This window comes from Lycium ferocissimum, chromosome 3 (genome assembly GCF_029784015.1).
Source record: "Lycium ferocissimum isolate CSIRO_LF1 chromosome 3, AGI_CSIRO_Lferr_CH_V1, whole genome shotgun sequence".
Taxonomy (NCBI): domain Eukaryota; kingdom Viridiplantae; phylum Streptophyta; class Magnoliopsida; order Solanales; family Solanaceae; genus Lycium; species Lycium ferocissimum.
In genome coordinates, this window is record NC_081344.1 from 68,342,021 (window position 1) to 68,365,463 (window position 23,443).

Genomic DNA, 23,443 nt, shown 5'->3' on the forward strand with positions numbered 1-23,443 from the left:
GTTATAAAATAATAAAGCTAGCAAGAACAATATTGTGGAGAAAGAGAGAAGAGGGGAGAGTTCTTATTTCTCTTGAAGGACTTAATTTACAATGAAGGAGAATCTCTATATTTATAGGGGAAAAGTGACTTGATCCCAAAGTCACTAACCCTAATATTTCTCCTAAAAATAGACATCCACAATAATAAATAATATTTATAACAGTATTTTCTTTTTCAGAGAGGGTGCGATGATGGATTAGATACAACTAATGAATAATTATCCATTAGGGCTCCATTAGGGTTGGATAAACTTAAAAATGCGCATAGGGCTCCATTAGAGTTGGATAAACTTAAAAATTCTCATATTTGTATCTGAATTTGGTGACAAGAATCTCTTACTTAAAAGTATTTAATATTGAAATATATTGAATTCAAATTAGAGCTGTCAAACAGGGAGGTCGGGCTGAATTTAGACATCAAATTTGGTTGAGATACTCTAGCTGCCCCAATTTATGTTTCATCTTTCCTTTTTCGTCGGTCCAAAAAATGACACATTTCTATATTTAGTAAATAATTTAACTTTAAACTTTTTATTTTACCCTTATGAGAGCCACACAAATATATATGACTTATTTCAAACCACAAGTTTCAAGAGTTTTCCATTCATTCTTAAACTCCAAACTCAGTTAAACACATTCATATAAATTGGGAAGGAGGAAGTAATAAAAAAGCGGTCAACAAGTTTATTTGGACTAAATGAGCTGAATCAAGATGAGCTAAATAATGAGGCATAATCAAACCCACCCAACTTTTACCAAGTTTTAGTTTCTTAGTTTTCTTATAATTTGATTAAATTATCTAAAAAAATTCTTCTTATTATGACTATATATAACATAACCAAAAAAAGAAAAATACATAATTTCTCATGGGTTAATATAAACTAGCAAAATGAACCCAATTTTTAGATGTTGAATTAGATAAGGGCAAACGGGTTAAGTTGACAATGATTCACCCAAACTTGAACGAGTTGGGCAAGCCATTTTTTTATGAGTTAACTTTGCCAATATAATTCAAATAGAACATAATAGTTAATTAACGATTCATACTTCCGATCCCAAACTATTGGTACTACGATCATTGGGGGAACAATACCCAAAAAAAAAAAAAAAAAAAAAAAATACATAATTTCTCATGGGTTAATATAAACTAGCAAAATGAACCCAATTTTTAGATGAACTGAATTAGATAGGTCAAAACGGGTTAAGTTGACAATGATTCACCCAAACTTGAACGAGTTGGGCAAGCCATATTTTTATGAGTTAACTTTGCCAATATAATTCAAATAGAACATAATAGTTAATTAACGATTCATACTTCCGATCCCAAACTAATTCAGTTTGAAGTGGATCGACATCAACAAGATGAGCACCTTCTGCATTGACAGAATGTGATGAAATCACAGCTTTTAAATATTTTCAGGCATCAAACAGGCAGTTTACTGTATTTCTACTTGATTTCAAATGTTTCAAGTCCAAAAAAAAAAAAAAAAACAAAAACAAAAAAAAAAAAAAAACAAAAACAAAAACATTGCTCATGTACCCAGTACCCTCACTTAGAAGTTCACAATCTAATTTACAACAAATGCAGCTCATTTCTCCAGTCCTGCAACTGAATCAGGAAACAAAAGGGACAACGAGTCGAAAGCACATCCCGTATGCCCATGTTTTTATCATAGTTTACAACATAGGCAAATTCAAGATCTAGAGTCGGTGAATTCAGAATTAGTTTATCACATGATATGTACGCATGTATTTTCTTTTTGCATATGTATGCATATACTTCGACCTAAAAGACGGAACACGTCTTAGATCCGCCACAAGTTTTACAAACATGTGTGCAATATCTTAGTTCACAACGAGACTTGGTCCATGCCCCTTGTTATCTTCATAGTTGTTTGAAAATGATAAATTTTCTCGAATATCATCTGCAAGTTTCAGGGCCTCGTCTGACTTCAGCGAACATCTAGTCAAGCTCTGTAAACATTCAATTTTATCAACTACTGTCTAACAACCGTTTTTTTTTTCCATAAATGAGGAACTTGAAAGGAAATTACTACCTCAGAAGTCCATAGGCAATCACTTGCTTTACGTGGAATTATATGAAGATGGGTCTGAACTTGCCATGCCAAAAATAAATCATCATAAGTATAAGCATTCCTAAGTAGATACTAGCTATTAAAGCAAAAGCACACAAAAGAAGCTGCTTGGGTCGATACTGGAACCAAACTAAAATGCTTGCAAGTTTCGGGATCATACGTGATATATAACCTGGCCAGCAGCCGCCCCATTGTTAACTAACAGGTTGAATGAATCTGCACATTTCAAACCTTCGTGAATAAAATCATACCATAATTATGAAATTTGGGCACGGGATTTTTTTTTTTTTTGGGGGGGGGGGGGGGGGGGGTGGGACGGGACATAGTTGGCATGGTAAAGCAAATCACAGTGTTGGTACTAACATATGATAATATGATATTGATGGACACATTTCAGTAAAGTACAACGGCGATAAATTTAAACTTGGTAAAGTTTGTTGTGGCAAGTCAAGAACAATTCGTAGTTAAAACTTCAAGGAGAAACCAAGGAACTAGATATTTTATAAAAAAAATCGGATCAAAGAAATCATGTGTTTTCATCTTTGCTTTGAATCCTCTCCTCCTATTTTCCTTTCACTTCTTCCTCTCAAGATACTGAACCGATCTTCTTTGATAAAGGCACATAAATGTGTTTAGTAAAAGAGTTAGGTTAGCCATCAGTCCACCACCAAGGTGACAATTAGACTAATGGCGGGGAAGTTTTTTCTTTTGAGATTTTAAAAAAAAAAAAACACTAGTGTTGCTTGTGCCACCACCAATACAATTCCTACCCCTAACCATTTCAATCATCTCACTACCATTTTCTGCAATATGCGGCCAAAAGTTGGTGAATTAATACATATCTTCAACACTTAAAAGGCTTAAGCATTTCTTAGCATAGTTGGTTGATGCTTAATTGTTGATGTCAACAATCCGTATCTGGGGGATTACCAAACAGGAAGAAAATTAATTGTCATGGCGATCTAAACTCAAGAGCTTACTCCAAATAACACAAAAGGGGAGAGATCTTATACGTCTTGTAAGCATATACGGTCAGACCTTTATATAACAACTATCCTACATAACAACATTTCACTATAACAACCATGTTTTCTGCGGAACCGATCTTTCCTGTTATGTTATATTATACGTATGTTCTTTCCTGCATTAACAACGTTTCGTTTGAGGCGAGGGTCTATCAGAAACAGCCTCTCTACCCTGCAAAGGTAGAGCTATGGTCTGCGTACATCATACCCTCCCCATACCCCAGGGATTACACTGGGTATGTTGTTGTTGTTATACTATATGTTCCTTATAACAGCATTTTGCTATAGCAGCCAAAAAATATCATAACAAACGACGTTGTTACGTAGGGGTTTGACTATAGCTTATACACAAGGGTTCAGTATCCAAATAAACTGCACCATTTTGAGAAAAGAACCCTATTTTTCATAATTGCTTGGTTACCACTTAAAATCACAAAACACAAAGGACCTGATAGCAGATATCACGATAATAGAACTACTAGCAGCACAATCAATACAGTTAAAGAAACATACATATGTTTCCCTAAAGGGATCAAAGAGGAGAAAGAAAAACAATATACATATGGTATAAAGCAACGCAAGCATGATTCGTCATCAACAAAAAATTAACATACCACAACCAGTGGCTTTCATGACTGCACTGCTAATCAAAGGCACTTTTGAACACATGGCAGCAACAACCTGTAATTAAGTGCAAAGTGTTCTCATCAGGAAACATGTAGACTGGAGTCCGGTAAATTCAAAGAGATAAAGCAAATATTTAACCATGCTGTGAAAGCAGGCAAGCAGCTGGGATTTTTAATTAAAGCAACCTAAAAGGTAGTATCCGTCCCAATTTATATAAAGGTGTTTGACTGGGCACAAAGTTTAAGAAAAAAACCAAAGACTTTTGAAACTCGTGGTCTAAAACAAGCCTGAGATATTTCTGGCTATAAATATTTTCATTAACGGTATAATAAGAAGTTTAAAATCAATTACTAAATATAGAAAGATATCATTTTTTTGGGATTAACTAAAAAGTAAAGAGTATCACATAAAACAGGGCGAAGGTAATAACATCTTTCATCAGATTATAATAATGTAAATCTTATTTCGAAAGAATATAATTCTGAATGACTTTAGCTAATGACTATAAGACTTTCAAAGCAAGCAGAAAAAATGGCATGCATGTCAGTTTTCAGGTTTTAAATGGTAAAGCACAACCAACTCCTCAGGTACACAATATACGGTCCTAATTCAAGGGCAGAAACAGCTCAAACCACACTTAGGTTTTAGAACTTATTAATGTAGTCGTGAAAGCGGGAATAAGTCCAGTCAACAGGACAAGATGATTGTATTATAAAAGGTACAAGACTTGCCACATATAAGACGTTATTGAGAATGTACTGACAAATTATGTAGCAGATTCTAGTAGAACACTGGAAGCATCTTAACACAGACACTGAACGGGAAAAGAATCATATCACTTTGGCTCATGCATTGGGCAGGGTACATAATGAAAATGACCTTTGAAATTCCAGTTACTTTTTCCTTTTCAAATCTTGATCCTGATCAATTGATTCTTTGTTAACTTAAAGGAGAAAATGACAAAATGGTCTTGTATTTTGAGAGTAGGTTCGAGATAGTCCCTTAAGTATGCACTTAACAGATTTGATCTTTTAAGTTTGTCAAAAGTTGACAGTTTTAGTCTCCGCAAATATTTACCGAGTTTTAGTCTCCGCAGATATTTACCGAGGTCTGTCTGTTAAGTTTGTCAAAAATAGTGGAGATCTTTTTAACTACAAAAATACCAAGAAAGTCTCATCAAATCCTAAATATGCAACACAACTAGACACTAGAAAGATATATAAAAAATAAAAAAAAGCAGAAAATAACCTCAAAAAGCTACACCGGACTCTAGAAATTAATTAAAAATAATAGAAACTACAAAAAATGTACCTCTAAATGTGAGTTCCCGCTAATTTTCCTTTTTTTCACAGTTCTCGTCAAATCTAAGAGACAAATTTGACTAAATATTTGATGGAGACTAAAAGTGTTATCTTTTAGCAAACTAAAGGACCAAAACTGTTAAGTGCATACTTAAGGGACTATTTTGAACCTACCCTCAAACATAAAGGACCATTCTTATCATTTTCTCTCTCAAAGAATCACATTAGTACATGGGCTAAAGGAACAGAAAGATCAGGCTATGCAGGAGAAAGGGAAGAAGTAACAACAGTATGTGCTAAGATATCCAATTAAGCCAAACATTAAGGTATATGACCTATGAAGAAAACAACTTACTGATGGTGGAGTTTCTTGCAAAGAAGAAAAATGAGACTTTGGGATGACAAGTGAGTGCCTGCATGGAAAAGATATGGACATTATTGGACTATATACATTCATACAAAAGATAATAAGGTTAATCACGCTTTTTCCAGCTATGCTTATTCGGTGAACCAAGATGAATAAAACAAACTATGGATTGAAATATTTACATGAAGCTTGCTTCTCAGCGGAAGTTCCTCAAAATATAAGTCCAGTCAGCTATTATTTGACCCATGTGAATAAATCATCTTTAATTAGGATACATACGAAAATAGAACTCAGCATACGTGTTGTCGTAACTTCTTTTTTCCCTTTCATATGTGGGGGAAATAGAGTAAACCATTCCATTTATCAGAAAAAGGGTAAAATGGTTCAAGAACATGTGCGATCATATTTGCAGGTCAGATTTCAGCAAACACATCAAAACAGATCAACTAAGGGTGTGTTTGGTACGAAGGAAAATGTTTTCTTGGAAAGCATTTTTCAGGAAAATAAGAAGTTTTCTTACTTATTTTCTAGTGTTTGGTAAGAAGCAAAAAATATTCTCTCAAAAACTTTTGTATATAATCTATTCAAACACTATAGGGTGGGGTGGGGTAGGGGAGTATGGTGGTGGAGATGGGGGCAATGGAAGGTGGGGTGGGGGTGGGCAGGAGACAATTAGCGTGGAATGCTACTCAAGAAACTTGTTTTCCCTTCTTCCCACTAGGAAAGTCATTTTCCTCATTTTTAAGGAACTTATTTTTCTAGAGAAAAAGTTTTTCAAAATTTTGACCAACCAAACATAAAAAAATTGAAAAACATTTTCTGGAAAATGTTTTCCTCCATACGGAACACACCCTAAGTTGAAATGATGCATCTGCTGTCAAAAAATAAAGATCTTCCAATGTCAAAATAGCAAAAATATATTCAAAAGATGCTGAAAAAGATAATGGTTGCAAGAAGATACCTTACCCAAAACACAATGGGTTTGCGTCCAAAATGCAAAGGCATACATCATCTTCATAGACCTGTAGTTAAATCAAACTGCACCAAGAATTAGAAAGGTGGCAACAAACAGAGGCATGTTTGACATCATTTACCCTTCTATCTCTACCCTTTGAAAATCACAGAGTAAAGCAAATTTGTTCTTCTGGCAAAGAATTAAAAAAACAGCAAAAATTTGTTCTTCTGGCAAAGAATTAAAAAAACAGAGAGAAATGGACATGACAGCAATATATCTGTAGTAAATAATTTTTTTGTTACCCTGTCCGACCCAATTTATATGAAGGTGTTTGACTGGGCACGAAATTTAAGAATAAAAAGAAGATTTTTGAAACTTGTGGTCCAAAATGAATCATAGATGTTTGTGTGGCTATAAATCATGTTAGGGTAAAATGGGAACTTTAAAGTTAAATTGTTACTGTCATTCTTTTTGGGACTACTTAAAAAGGAAAGAGTGTAACATAACGGGGGAAAAAAGGCAGTATTGTCTACCTTTCGACAATTCATTTGCAAGTACAGAATGTATAAGAAGAAAAAATTGGAAGAGCCCGGAACCATTTCAACTCCCTTTTTTTAAAGACATCATGGTATCGGACTATCGGAGCCAGCTTGCGTACTCCTGAGCTAAAGGGTAATTTACGCGCTCTTCCACTAACCTCAGGGTACCTATTACATCCTACCAGAAAAGATATCGGGCAACTCTGCCCTACAAGTGTTAGGTAGAGGGGGAAAATTCACTTAGTACCGCCTCAACTGGAATTCAAACCTTGGTGCCAAGGTCGTTACTCCAACTCATTGATTGTTAGGCCCTCCCATTGGGGCATCCAGTACAATTATTTTTCACGAGTCAATCAGTAGCTATCATTGTAATTACGTCTCTCACAAAATGTCTGCAACTTTTTATCACAATCAAATTCTGTTCTTAGACATCAGACCAAATCAAGTTTTGATAACTAAATTCAACAGGTAAGAAGATAATGAACATATTGTGCTTTGTCAATACTTACTCCCTTCGTCCCAATTTACGTGGACGCTCTTTACCTTTTTGTCAATTCCAAAAAGAATTACACCTTTCTATATTTAGTAACAATTTGACTTTAAACTTCCCATTTTACCCTTAATGAGATGATTTATGGTCACTTATGGCTTATTTTGCACCACAAATTTCAAAAGTATGTCTTTCATTCTTTAACTCTGTGGCCAATCTAAGACCTTCCCAACCCTCAGGGGTTGGCCTGGTGGCAATTGACTTGAGCCTTGGGGTGCTCCCTTTCAAGGTCTCAAGTTCGAAACCCGCCGGGTGCAAACAATTTCGAGGGCCATCGGGGAAACCCAATTACCCGGGTGCACTTGCGGGAAACTCTTGCCAGGAACTCGTGCACCCCCGGATTAGTCGGGGCTCAAAGAGACTCGGACACCGGTGCTTATTCAAAAAAAAAAAAAAAAAAAAAAAAAATCTAAGACCTTCCCATAAATTGGGACAGAGCGTAGAGTAATACAAGATTTCAAAATCAAAGTTAGTAACTCTGAAGAAAATCTAGCTTGTGAAACTTGTCTTTCCGCCTATCAAGTTGTTTCCTTTAAGCATAACTCTGGTGCAATAAAATGGACCTTTGAGCCCAACATATCCTAAAAGTTTGCTCAAGAAATGAGGATTATCCAGGATCATAAAAGGAAACAACAACTCATTCCATTAACCAATGTGGGATACTCCAACAACCCCTTTTGCCCCCATGCTCATGAAGATGGAAATCTAAAGTGTGAGTAACATAACATGGTGCCGCAACATTAGGAAATACAAAAATAGGGTGGGTTCAATTTGAATACCATATAAAGAATATGGATATTGAGCTTAGCTTAACCCTAAAAGTTAGCTTAAGAAGTGAAAGATTGTCCAAAACCATATAACGAGCTAACAACTCATTCTATCAACCAGTATAGGATACTCTAACACTTGCCCCACCTACGGGGTGGATAACTCCAACAACAATGAAACTTGGAGAAGAGCTAATTGGCCAACTAATAAGTTTCACCCTAACATGTTTCTTTCTGATAACCATGGCGTCTGGTTTAACTTACGCGCACCTCGACTCAACTAATTCCACAGGAACCTGCCACTTTCCACCAACATAGGTACCGGGTGACTTTGTCCACCAAGGCTTCGACAACTGATATAAACGAGTTCTTTAGGTATCTCATTCTAATTTAGCTAAGAAATTCTTTCAGGAGACAACCTAATTTAGAAACAATCATGTTAGTCCCAATGTACCTAAAATGAGTATAATATACCCAATTATCTCTGCCTGTGGATGTAGGTCGATTGACCGAACCACGTTAAATTATCGCGTGTCTTTTGTTGTCTAATTTATCGTCTTTTGAGTTTTGCTTTGTTAGCTTCCGCATGAAACCTATTCATTTTGATCCTAACATCACGTCCACAGTGCCCAAAAAGGGATCATCATGTACCAGTGTTTGCAGGCCATTCAACTAAGTGAGAACTCGAAAAACATACTCTTTCCACTCATTAATTTGGCATTGTTCGACAGGAAGATTTCAAACCTGTAAGTTAAATATAGATAACATACCAGAACTACCTCTACCAAACTATTCTTCTTTTGTATTCAGTGTACTATAGTTAATAACGACTTACAAAATTGAAGGTGGGTTTTGTTTCAAAAACTGAAAAATCTATTTTTTACTTAAGAAAATACCTCATAATAAGATTATGTCAACTGAAAAAATATCCAATGTGATAAATAAATAAATAAAAAGACTGTATATTTTTATGGATAACAAACAAAATTAAAGGTGGGGTTTGTTTCAAAAAATTTGAAAAACTATTTTTAACTTACGTGAACTAAAAAGAATAAAAATATACAATTGACCCAAATTGATTAGTTTCAAACTAATTAAAGATAAGTACTAATTAACTCAAATGAGAAAACCCACTGTTCTAGCTTCTACTCATTAACAAGTGTAATTTCTATACGTAATGTCCAAATGTGATAAAAACTGAAATTTAGTACTATTTTTTTTTTCCTTAAAAGGATTGCTCATTATAAGATTATGACAACTGACAAACAATAAAAAATTGACCCAAATCAAGTGAAATTTCTATGCTATGTATGGTCTAAATTTGAGTAAAAAGCAGTCCATTTAAGAGGTGCTTGGCCTTATATAATCTCTAGACCCCCATAAGTTAAATATGGGTTAAAACACTTAAAAAAAAAAACTATTTTTAACTTAAGTGAACTGAAAAAAAAATAATATACAATTGACCCAAATTGATTAGTTTCAAACTAATTAAAGATAGGTGCTAACTAACTCAAATGAGAAAACCCACTGTTCTAGCTTCTACTCATTTCTATACGTAATGTCCAAATGTGATAAAAACTGAAATATAGTACTATTTTTTTTCCTTAAAAGGATTGCTCATTATAAGATTATGACAACTGACAAACAATAAAAATTGACCCAAATCAAGTGAAATTTCTATGCTATGTATGGTCTAAATTTGAGTAAAAAGGGGCAGTCCATTTAAGGCAGGTGCTTGGCCTTATATAATCTCTAGACCCCCATAAGTTAAATATGGGTTAAAACACTTAAAAAAAAAAAAAAAACTATTTTTAACTTAAGAGAAAACCCGCTAAAAAAAGACAGTACCTTTAAGGAAGGTGATTTGCCTCGAACAATAAGACAAAAGACACAACCAATTTCTTGATTATCTTCTTCATTTGTAGTTGAGCTACAATTGAAAGCTGTCAATTGAGAAGAAGAGGAACAATGAGTGGGAAAATGAGAAGAGATAAGAGAAAGACGACGCAGTGCAATTGCAGTTGCCTCCATTAAGTTAATTTGAAAAGGAAAAAATAGAATTTTGAGTGGAAATGTGTAGCCATTACTTGGTTCAAATGTGGAGAAAGACGACAAAGTGGGGCTTATTACACCGCAATTAGTGGTTGGCTCCGCCTTATCCACGGTTAAACACTCGTGTCCATTCCGACAACAACTTTTTTTTTTGGTTTAACAATTGGTTTTTGGATTTATGACCGTTTGGCTATGAGAATTTTTCACTTTTTTTCGGAAAACGTTTTTATTTTATTTGAAAATTAATGTTTGGCCATAAAATTTTTAAATATAATTTGGAATTTGAAAAATATTAAAAAATCTGTTTTCACTTTTTTCGTTTTCGGTATATTCAAACAATCAAATATTCTTTGCAAAACCTATAATCAAACAAAACTCCATGTTCAACTCTAACTCTAAAATTTCAAATAAAGTGAAAAATATTTGATTTTCATGGCCAAATGCCTACTTAGATTAATTTGATTGTGTATAATTGTAGTATTTAAGGAAAATACTCTCTCTGTCGTAAAATATTTATCGTCCTTATTAAAAGTTTTTGTCTCAAAATATTTGCCTTTTCATTGATCCAGGATAAAATTAAGTAATTTTTTCACATTTTACCCTTGTATTAGTTACACTAATGGGCTAATTTTGTGAGTTCACCTTCTAACATTGAAGATGTTTTATCATTAATGGAGTAAATATTTATTGAGGAGAGAGAAAATGAAATATGTTAAGAGGGTAAAATAGTCAAAATGCTGCCCTGTAAATGCTTTCTTAAGAGGCGTGTAATGAAAATTGCAACAAATATTTTGGATGGAGGGAGTATTAGTTTAGGAGATTTATGGCATGTTTGGCTAAGTTTCTAAAATCAGCTAATTTTGATAAGTGCTTTTCAAAAATGTGTTTTTGGTGAAAAGTTAGTTTGCGTTTGGCTAATCATATTGAAAAGCATTTTTGAGAAACAATTAGTATATTACCAAACTTTTAAAAAGTGATTCTAAATGTATTTATATCAAAAACATCTAGTGTGATCCAACCAATGGGGTATGGGAAGGGTATTAGAGTGTATGCGGACTTAACTCCTATACTGGGAAGTAGAAAGGTTATTTGTGATATACCCCCGGCTCAGAAAAAAGCATATCAAAGCATATCGAAATAAGCAATAGGCAAAGAACTATAAAAGCCAGACAAAGCCTTCTGAAGAAAAAAAAACAAGTAACTAAAACAGAATAATAAGACAATCAAAATACAAGCAACAACATACATTAAATGTAATCAAAGGACAAAAAATAAGAGAAAGACTACGACTGCTAGTACGGAAGGACAACCGAGACAATGATCTAATACCTATTAGCCTTCTACCTTAATATGTGTCCTTCACGGCCTCCTATTTAAGATCATGTCCTCAGTAAGCTGCAACTGCGTCATGTCATATCTAATCACCTCTCCCCATACTTATTCGGCCTACCTCTACGTCTCCTGAAACCATCCACAGCCACCCCTCACACCTCCGCACTGGCCGGTCCGTGCATCTCCTCTTCATATGTCCAATTCATCTCACAGTAAACTTGTTACATTTGTATTGAGTATTTTAAGTAAAAATGTATTCCATTTGTTTTAACTCATGTGGCGCAATTTTCTTAATAGTCCGTTTTAAAAAGAATGACATATTGTTATATTTAGAAATAATTTAACTTTAGACTTTCCGTTTTACGCATTTTATCCTTAATGAGAAGCTTTTATAGCCTACCCACATGTTATAAGACTCACAAAAACCTTTACCTTTTACACTTTTAAAATTACAAGTTTCAAAAAAAAAACTTCTTCTTAAACTTCGTGTCAACTTAAAATGTTACATAAATTGAAACGGAAGAATTACATTATTTATAAATTGATCAATTTTACATCTCAAAATGCTAAACTATAGAATTCATATAAGAGATAATTACCATCAAATGTTGTTCGGGTATCTAGTTGATCATTTTTGACCCAATTGTTGTTTTATTATCCGGTTTAGCCAACTTTGTATAAATCGTCAATCATAATATCTCTTCAGCCGAGTCCCTCAAAATTCAAGTCCTCTTACTCCTCTTACCTTCTTGGAAAGAGTTGTCAATATTTATGCCGATTGCTGCTCCCATGGCCAGTGCTCAACACCATCAATCTCCATCTTGATGCCCACATTATCTGATCCGATTGCGATGAATTATACATTAGGAAGACATCTTGAATATTGGGGCTTCATCTCTGTTTCTTTTCGATAAATGATTTTTAAGTCGTGTTTGTAGTTATTAACTTCTTTTTTTTTTTTTTTTAATTCCAGCGAATAAAGATAAAATAACTCCAATTAACTAAATGTTTTATGTGGAACGGGAAAAAAAATTCACGTAATCATTCCCCAACTATTATAGATCTGAAATCTACCTTAAAAAATAGATTGAAACTGGTTCGAACCGATTCAAGCAACTGAAAAATTAATGAAGAAGATCACTTCGTTCACCTTTAATTTTATGTATAAAAGTGTGGATATATTGTTTATACATTGTTATTCATGATTATACATAATATATTCATAATTCATACAATGTATATATAATGTATACTAGATGGAGTATGCCCCGTGCGCACTTTGAATTATAATCTATCTATGTGTATGTAGTTGTGTGTGTATATATATATATACACACACACACATATATATATATATATATATATATATATATAATATAACATATGTAGTTTGTCAACAAAATCCAAAATTTTATTATATTAGCGTTTGCTACGAATACAAAGTTTGCAAAAATTTATTAATACTTTTTAAAAGAAGGAAATTGTTTAAAAAGGTTTCCTCTCTTTGACAAAACAATTGCACTATTTAAGCATATTGATACTTTGAATTTTAATTCGATTAATTTAAACGGTGTAAAATATTCTATTGTTAATGTAAGTAGATTGGACCTAAACAATACTTATTATTTTTTATCAAATTTTGATTTGGATAATTCTAATTCAAATTATTAAATTAATTTTACATGTTTAAAACGAAACAAAATAGAAATTTGATTTTATATTTAAACAAAGAACTACTATTTTTTAATTTTTTGTGAATATTCTTGGTTTAGCTCATTTTATTTATCATGTTGTCTTTTGCCCTTTTTTTTTTTAAGGAAATGTCAATTAGAATTATAATTTGACTAATTTACCTTATTGATGATTTGATCTCCATTTAATATTATCTTTTCTACTACGACATTAGTCTCTTTTCACATTTATTAGAGTAAGAATAACAATGAAAAAGTAATTAAATTCTATCATAAAAATGAAAAAGTAATTAAATTCTATCTTATTTTAAAATATAAATATTTTAAGTATATTTATTTTAGTAAAAACATAACAAATAAATGACATAACCGAATAGCAAATACAACAAGCTGCTTAAATATCTAGATTAGATCTCGAGGGCTAACATAAGAAAAAAAAGAAAATTGTATGGTTTGCAGGGAGCTTACCTTTTGAAGAAAAGCAATAATATGGGGTCCACGTTTTTCTTTGTATAATAATTTCATTTTCTTCCGCTAAAAGTTGATACGCATGTGTTTAGAATGAATTTACTATTATTGACTTAAGGAGGATACTTTGGAAATTAGATGAATATTATTTGTTTTTTTTTATTTTTTTTTATATTGCTTGTTTTTTTAACATGGGGTCAACCTTTTTTTTTTTTTAATTAATATTGCTTTATTTTTTATAAATATGGGTCCACTTTTTTTTTTTTTTTTTTTTTTTTTTGTACATGAGTTGGAGGACGTTAGACGATCCTCCTCCAAACTCATGTTTCTTGTAATAGTACTCAGATTGATTGCATTCTTTAACTGTAAAACTGTCGTGATCACATTTATATTCGTTCAATTAAACACTGAAGATTATAGTGTATTTATATATATGTAGTTGCGTTTAGATTGTGATAATATATATATATATATATATATATATATATATATATATATATATATATATATTATGTTCAAAATATGATTAATATAACGAGTAGTTTAAAAAGCTCCGTATTATATTCATGTTTGCTACAAAAATTTATTAATACTTTTAAAAGAGAAGACTTGTTTAAAAAAAAACTATTTTCCTCTCTTTGAGATAAAATAATAGCAAGATTTAAGCATCGCCGATACTTTCAATTTTAATTCGATTAATTTAAAGGTATAAAATACTTATTATTTTTTATCAAATTTTGATTTGGATAATTCTAATTCAAATTATTAAATTAATTTACATGTTTAAAACGAAACAAAGTAGAAATTGATTTTCTATTTAAACGAAGAAATGCTATTTTTTAATTTTTGATAAATATTCTCGGTTTAGCTTATTTTACTTGTCTGCATGGTTTTTTAAGGAAACGTGAATTAGAATTATAATTTGACTAATTTACCTTATTCATTATTTGATCTTCATTTGATATTAATCTCTTTTCACATTTATTAGAGTAAGAATAAAAATAAAAAAGTAATTAAATTGTATCTTATTTTTCAAATATATATATTTTAAGTATATTTATTTTAGTAAACATAACAAATAAAAATATATATATTTTAAGTATATTTATTTTAGTAAACATAACAAATAAATGACATGGCGGAATAGCAAATACGGAATTAATTATTTTGAAGAAAAGTAATAATATGGGTCCATGTTTTTCTTTGCTAATAATTTCATTTAAAGGATTCCACTAATGGGTTAATATGCATGTGGCAATGAATCCACTATTATTGACTTGATGGGGATACTTTGGAAAAATATGAATATTGTTTGATTTTTAATATATGGGGTACGCACGTTTTTTTTTTTTTTTTTGACGTTGCCTTTTTTTTTTTTTTTTTTTAATATGGGGTCCACTTTTTTTTTTTCATGAGTTTGGAAGGGCGAGGTCCACTTTTTTTTCATGATTTTTAGTTTTTTTTTTAATATTGCTTGACGTTTTTAGTGTGGGGTCCACCCTTCTGTTTTTTTTTTTAAGTGATGACTACGAAGGGTGGGAAACCGATTTGTTCTATATAGTAGAAAAATAAAAATATAATAAAGTATTCCTATCTACTTTTTAGAAGAGTTGGTAATATAAAGTATAAAACGTCATTTTTTTAGCCTTAAATAAAAAATGTGAAAAGGACCTAGGATTTTTTTGCCCTTAAATAAAAAAAGTGGTGAGGAAATGAACACGGACGACGATCTTGCATCTCTATAAACACTTTTCTATATAGTAGTAATAGTAAAGTAATACATATAATTTTTTTATCAAATTTTTGATTTGGATAATTCTAATTCAAATTATTATATTAATTTTACATGTTTAAAATGAAACAAAGTAGAAATTTGATTTTCTATTTAAATGAAGAACTTCTATTTTTTAATTTTTTGTAAATATTTTTTGTTTAACTCATTTTACTCGTCATGTTGTTTTTTACACGATTTTTTAAGGAAACGTCAATTAGAATTATAATTTCACTAATTTACCTTATTAATTATTTGATCTCCATTTAATATTATTTTTTCTTTTATGACATTAATCTCTTTTCACATTTATTAGAGTAAGGAAAAAATGAAAAATTAATTAAATTCTATCTTATTTTAATATATATAGTATTTTAAGTATGTTCTTTAAAAATAATTTCATTTGCTCATTAACTAATGGGTTGATACGCATGTGTAAAATGAATAAATCATTCTTGATTTAATTGTTTGATTTTTTAATATAGGATGAACTTTTTTTTTTTTAACATTTTTTGTTTTTTTAATATGGGATTCACTTTTTTATTTTTTTTTTAATATTCTTGATTTTGTTAATATGGGGTCCACTTTTTTTTTTCCATGTTTTGAAGGTGGTGGGTTCCACTTTTTTTCTTCTCTTTTTTTTTTTTAAATGGTTTTTGGAGAAATGTTTAATATAATTGGGCTTTTTTTTTAATATTAGTTGTTGTTTAATATATATGGGGCCCACAATTTTTTTTAATATTAGTTGTTGTTTAATATATATGGGGCCCACATTTTAAAAAAAAAATTGGAACGGACGACATTTAATATTATTTTTTCTTTTATGACATTAATCTCTTTTCACATTTATTAGAGTAAGGAAAAAATGAAAAACTACTTAAATTCTATCTTATTTTAGTATATAAGTATTTTAAGTATGTTGTTGTACAATAATTTCATTTGGTCCACTAATGAGTTGATACGCATGTGGCAATGAATCCATCATTATTGATTTAATTGTTTGATTTTTTAATATATGATGCACTTTTTTTTTAACATTGTTTTTTTTTTAATATTGGATTCACTTTTTTTTTTTTTTTTAATATTGCTTGATTTTGTTAATATGGGATCCTTTTTTTTTCCCAACTTAGCAGGGCATTTAGAGAGGTGGTGGGTTCCATTTTTTTTAAAATCCATCTCTTTTTTTTTTTTAAATACTTGGGTTGGTGTTTAATATGCCCAATAGTTTTTTTTTTAATATTAGTTGTTGTTTAATATATATGGGGCCCACAATTTTTTGTATTTTAAGTATGTTACCGTACAATAATTTATTTTAACTTTCTACTATAAACGGGTTGATACGCATGTGTGCAATGAATCCATCATTATTGATTTAATTGTTTGATTTTTTAATATAGGATGCACTTTTTTTTTTTCATTGTTTGTTTTTAATATCTTCTTCTTTTTTTTTTAATATTGTTTGATTTTATTAATATGGATAAAAATTTTTTTTTCCCATGAGTTTGGAGGTGGTGGGTTCATACCTTTTTTCTTCTCTCTCTCTTTTTAATTTTTCATCGGTTGGTGTTTAATATGGGGCTCACATTTTTTTTTTTAAATATTAGTTGTTGTTTAATATATATGGGCTAAAATTGTTTAATGTTACTTTTATGAAACAGAGTATTTTGAAAATAAAGACACCTAAAACGTGAAGAAGGAGACATAGGGCCTGCCACAATGGACACGTGTAGAGTCAAAATAAGAGTTGAAGAATGATTTATTAATTACCCTCACTTTTCATTTTATTTGCGGAAATGCCTTGATGGACGACGATCCGTTCTCAAACTGGTGCTTCTATAATAGTTAAAAAATAATTGTTTGTAAGGGTGTATATGCAATGTATAAAAGTGTATATACATCATCATACATCATATTATACATAGTTACACTCCCTTATTCATGATCATACAAAATATATAAATAATTCATACAATGTGTATATAATGTATAATTGTGTATAAGGGTGTATATGAAATGTATAAAAGTGTATATACATAATTATATATCATATTATACATAGTTACACACTCTTAATCATGATTATACAAAATATATACATAATTCATAGTTCATACACTGCATAAATTTCTTTTCTATATTATAGAAATGACAGTCAGGAGGACGAACACGCCAATAAATTATTGTACCAAATATTATGTGAGTTGTACCAATAAGATGTACAAACAAAGTCAATATGGTAATTTCACTAATTACTTTCAAATAACTTGTGTATTAATTGCATCCTTGAAACACGTGTATTAATTTCGGCTGTAGTAATGTTGCATGCACTGAATTTAGAGTTCATTGGTTGTCGTCGCTGCTTGGTGTTTTTTCAATTTATTAATTTCTCATGTGTAGGGCTTTTGTACTTCGAGGAGAAAGGAAAGGAATTGCAAAGATGAGATGCAGGGAGCAGGGAGCAGATGAAGCTTCATACTCCAAAAATCTACCCATCATAGGTACACCGTACTAAATTCTACGAATTAGTCATACGTCATTCTTTTTTTCTTCATATAAAAGTATTTATTATGTGTTTAGAGTAGTGAATTTTTTAAAACTTCATGAAGAGTAAAATTGCATATTATGATTTTATCTTCTTGAAGTTTATTCAGCTGGTTGGTATCTTAGCTTGAACTACCACTATACGTGAATGATGAGATTTCTTATATGTAAGAACTAAAGGTGTTGTTGTCCAGTCTTTGGAAACATTTGTGTGTGCTTAGTAGTTGTTGGTAGTAAACAGAGACATTTTCTTTGTGGTTAAACATTTGCTAATTGTTATTATTACAACTTTCACTTCAAAAATGAAAATTTCAAACTTAAAGAAACTTCAGTTAGAGATGCTTAATTCAAAACTCTATTAGCAGGCATGATACCCCATTGTTAGAACTGAAAGAGGCTCAAGGAATTGATTGCATTCTTTAACTGTAAAAATGTCTTGATCACATTTATATTCGTTCAATTAAATGAAGTTAGTACTTATTAACTTGCTTGTAAAGTTTATACGGATCTTGAATTTGAGGGTGATAGAGGTGGTGGATGATAACACTTCATAGTTGGTAATTGATCTCGTAATATATTTTTTAAGTTGCAGGTATGATTCAGCTTAAATATTGCAAATTTTAAAGGTTCATTGACCTTGACCAAGAAAATAGTGGATGAAAATCAGAGTGCTACAATAAAAAGTGAATTGGATGAACTCAATAGATTTTTTAATTTCAGAAAGAACAAATATTTGTAAGCATCATCAGAAGCAGCCTACTATTTTCCAGTAAAAGGTGTGTCCCTAACTATACTGTGATTTAACCTAGATTCTCTTCCGTAGTCCGCAATGTGAAAATTTGGTGCCATCCTTAGGAGGCGTTGCACACCGCAATTGCACATTATAATTTTGGCAATGTTCCATCTTGATTATCATGTGTCATTGTGTTGTAATGCTAAGAATGTGTATTAATAATGCTTAGTGTAAAATCTGCATCTTTTCTTCTAGTGTAAAGTGGTCATTTGAAAACAAATGCAGCTATTAAGTATGTTATTAAGTCTCTCGAATAGAATAAGAATTTACCCAGTCACTCACATATATCTTATTTCTGTTTCCGATGCATCCTATACATTGGCTGCCAAGTATACTAACGTGCTTTCGTTCTCCCATGTTCGCTTATATAGTAGAAATAAGTACAAACATTATTAGCTTTAGATTTGTGTTCCATTGTGGATGCGCCTTATTATAGATAATACCATTTATGAAAATAAACTAGAGACATATTCAAAGAGCATGGAGTTTAACATTACTTCATATGTAGTGGAGACAATTTTATTAGTTTCAAGTAGCCCAAAGATGCTTCTTTTTGAAGCTTTATAGACTTTTAATAGATTGGTATTTTGACGTTTGAGAAAAGCTTTAGCAGATGTTCTGCCCTCATTACCTATATCGGTTTAGAAGTCTTGGACATTATTGTAGGAGAGACTACTATAGCTTTCCATTGGGATCTGATAAGTTATGGTGTCAAAAATGATTCTAAATCTGATTAAGAAAAGTGGATAAAGGATTAGATTGCCGTTGAATCTAAAGAGTTTAGTGTTGAATTTTTTTCTAAATCTAATCAAGTATGATAAAGGATTACAAACTGATATTGGAATCTAATGAGTTGTGATGTTGAAAAGTATACATTCTAAATTTAATTAAGGAAAAAAAAAGTTGTTCTATTTTTACAAGTCCCATTGATCTATTTAACTCCACTATGGATACGCATGAGCAGTTATTTGGATTAGGCGAATACAAACTGATATTGGAATCTAATGAGTTGTGATGTTGAAAAGTATACATTCTAAATTTAATTAAGGAAAAAAAAAAGTTGTTCTATTTTTACAAGTCCCATTGATCTATTTAACTCCACCATGGATACGCATGAGCAGTTATTTGGATTAGGCGAATACAAATTTAATTAAATTTAATTAGCAGTTATTGGCTATTCGAGATGTAAAATTTTATTGGGCTATAGGCATTGCAAACTGTTTGCTTGGAATGTACTATGTGTAAGTATCCCTTCAAATAAAACCAAATATTATTTTTTCCCAAAAGTTTAAGGCCTCTAATTATAATTTGGTTTTAAGCCTCCAAATTTGTTGAGCCGCCCCTGGTCCAAACAACTTATGTGTAGCCATTAATTTTCTCTAATTGTTCAAATGGGGATTGGAGGAAAACGACAAAAGAGGCAAGGGGCCTATCGCCATGCAAATGGTGGTTGGCTCGTTAGAACCCGTATTTCATGCATTGGAACAATCCGGACTAATTATGATAAGTTAAGGACAAAACTATTTCGGGATACAAAGTCGGGATTTTTGACCTTCGATTTTATTTTGAGACATAAGTTGTGCATGAATTTGTTGGCATGGAACAATTAGGAAAATTTGGGACCAAAAGTGATAAAATTGGAAGCTGAAAAAGTCATCCATTTTCCATGGTTGGCGTGTAGGGCTTTATCATGTTAGCCACACAAATTGTGTTCAATTTTAATTGGAACAACACATGGTGGCCAAGGGACCCTTGACTAAGTCTTGCATTGTTAAAAGATGACTACTAGTCTTTATTCTCATTTCATCCAACAGTTAGAAAAAATAGAACAAGAAGTTGAAGACTAGTGAGGCTCTCGGCCAAGGTGAAGAAAAATCAAGTCCCATTTCAAGCTCTTCCAAAATTATTTCCTTGATGTAAACCCACTATTTTGAGGTCCCTAAGTAGCGTGGAACATCGTTGGAGCGATCAACCCACTAATTTTCATCTTTGGAAACCCTAGCTCTGTGTGGAATTGAAGAGAAAAGGTAAGAATTGATTATGTTTTATGTGTTGTAGAGGTTGTATGTATGTTGTAGTATGTTAAAATGAAGGAAATTCATGAAATATGGCATGTTGAAGTGGAGGTGGTGAATGTAGTGTTGAGCCGTGTAAGTATGTGTGTGTTGTGTTGTGTTGGGTTGTGTTGAAACTATGAATTAATGTCTAGTTAGTATATTATGATCATTGTAAGGTGAAGAACGATTGGGAATCATCCATATATGTATATGTGTAGTGTTGGTCGAAATGGGTCATATTATATGACAATGAACGAATTAATATCGCTTAATGTTTTATTCGTCATTTATGAATTCTATGTTGGAAATGAATGTTTAATGACTCAAATTGATGTTGTAGTTGTTGTGGACTGATTGGAGACTATTGTACATTTAATGTAGTTTGTATATTGATGATGATAGCATTGTTAGAATGTGAATTGTGGATACAAATCATGATTTGAAAATGAGGAATGTGTAAAGTGAGGTTCTCGGGTTTTTTATCAAATCATCATTCGCGGCTAGATTGGAGAAAATTTTGATTGTTGGAAATGTTGTATGAATCGATTGGAAGGTCTTTAAATATTGTTGGTATGGGTTCGGGTTAGTATGTGAATGTATAAGCGTTGACGTTGGCTTGAATGTAAGTCGTCGAATTTAATTTATGAAAGATTGTTGAATGATGGAAAAGAGAGCTAGTAATGTTGTATTACCTTTCGGATTGATTATTAATGTTGCTAGGTTGGTTGTTGTTGTTGTTGTTGATTGATATGGCCGAGTTAATTCTCGGGGTGGCCTATTTACAGGGGAAATGCTGCCCAAATTTCTGTAGAATTAAGGGCAAATTTGGAATTTAATGCCCACAAAGTCTTTAGCTAATGTTTGGCATTTTATGACTTGTTTGTAGATCGTGGGCAGCCCGAGACGTAGGTGGGATTTAGCTTGAGTTTGGATTATATTGGAGAGCGTTTGAGGTATGTAAAGTAACCTTCTTTCCTTGGCATGCCTTAGTTAAAATAGGCTATGACACGAACTTCGAGGAAACTCTATTCCCGCAATCCGAGCATGTCTATGATACGCATTTGTTTCTTGATATTCATATGTTGATGTGATGAAATATTGATCCTTATGTCCTTGGAACTACTTGTTTACCAAAGTTGCATGAAAGTTTGATTTCTAAAAGAATTTATTCTTTAACGATTCGAAAACTTCAAACGCCCATAACTTTCACGTAAAAGCTCGGATTGCTTTGAAATTTTCGTAGAAGCTTGTATGATCTAGGATGAGTATGTTTTCCATAGGCGGGCCCAACTCAAGCTTTCCCGAGTTACACCCGTCCGTGGGTCCCGCGATGCCCTTTATGAAATTTCGACAACTTTTGAAAGAAAATGTTATAATTATTATTCCGATCTCAAATATGTTTATTTTACTTATCTTTTGGATTTATGACAATGATTATATGCATATGATTCCTCACGACTCCGCTCGTGCATTCCGTTATATCTTTCGCCGAGTCCCGGCCGGTTTGTTGTCGTGCGCATTATGATATACTCCGGTGTTATGCTCACATGTTTATGGTTCACCGAGCCCTCGCTCGAGGGCCGGGGTTCCGCTTATATTGGGCGTTATCTTGTTTGTTTGGCGTTATCTTTGTGTTGTGATATATGACGGGGATTCGGAGATTTGAAACCTTCGGTGTTATCTTGTGTTATGGCGCCATCGACAAAGTGGCGACCATATTTCCCGTGCCACATGCATGAGTTATATTTTGAAGTAACATTTTGATATTTTGGAAATGCATTTACTTTCCGTACCTCTATTTCGATTGTGATTCGTATTTGTACACCACATTTTCTTACGCTTTGCATACCCGCACATATTTCGTATCGACCCCTTTCTTCGGGGTCGCGTTCCATCACGCCCGCGGTCTACGGACGCACGCCTTGGTGATCCACCGGTTTAGGACACCCCCTTCTTTTGAGTGCTCCCCCTTATTCGGAGCCTACTTTTGGTATATATATTCGTTCGTGCATTGTATATATTTGTTCGGGGGTACGGCGGGGCCCCGTCCCGTCATATGATTCTCGTCATTGTTTAGAGGTCTGTGGATATATGTGTGTGGGTTGTGCCAGTCCGTTCGATTAGACTTGTATGATTTGTGTGTTGGGCGGTTCCCCCCGCCATGGCGGCCTTGTCGGCCCGCATATGTATATATGTTGTTTTGTTGGCCCTGTGTGGCCCTTGTTAGTATTTTCTGCGTGCAGGGTTATTTTGGATAGTCCGTAAAACAAGGGAAACTCGCCAAAATTTTTCGAAAATTATATAAATTTGAAACACGGCCTTGCCGGCTAAATATACCTGGATGTGTTTGATATGATCCGAGACGTCGTTTGATATATTTGTATATATACGCCATCCGTATGTGACTCTGTTTGATATTTAGGTGCGTTTGAGTGTCCAAATCGGGCACTAGTCACGGCCTACGGGGTTGG

General features: G+C 32.4%; 1 protein-coding gene and 1 pseudogene across 1 annotated transcript; both read right to left on the reverse strand.

Moving 5' to 3' along the window:
• Window positions 1-14,379, reverse strand: part of LOC132051211 (small ribosomal subunit protein eS8-like) — a 32,442-nt pseudogene extending 18,063 nt beyond the window's left edge.
• On the reverse strand, window positions 1,613-10,343 carry LOC132050525 (adenylylsulfatase HINT3). The gene is made up of 7 exons (XM_059441794.1): window positions 10,116-10,343; window positions 6,423-6,478; window positions 5,445-5,502; window positions 3,776-3,842; window positions 2,297-2,352; window positions 2,098-2,151; window positions 1,613-2,014 (listed from the first exon to the last, which is right to left on the reverse strand). Exons 1-7 carry the CDS (start codon window positions 10,296-10,298, stop codon window positions 1,886-1,888), a joined length of 603 nt encoding a protein of 200 aa, XP_059297777.1. The 5' UTR covers window positions 10,299-10,343; the 3' UTR covers window positions 1,613-1,885.
• Window positions 14,380-23,443: the final 9,064 nt, after the last annotated feature.

What these genes read in the sequence shown, in the direction of transcription:
- LOC132050525 (XM_059441794.1), bottom strand. Translation starts at nt 10,298, where the DNA reads ATGGAGGCAACTGCAATTGCACTGCGTCGTCTTTCTCTTATCTCTTCT. An exon ending in CATGAAAGCCACTGGTTGTG is followed by an intron (nt 2,353 to 3,775) that starts GTATGTTAATTT and finishes TGAAATGTGCAG; the next exon opens with ATTCATTCAACCTGTTAGTT. An exon ending in CTGGCCAGGTTATATATCAC is followed by an intron (nt 2,152 to 2,296) that starts GTATGATCCCGA and finishes TGGCAAGTTCAG; the next exon opens with ACCCATCTTCATATAATTCC.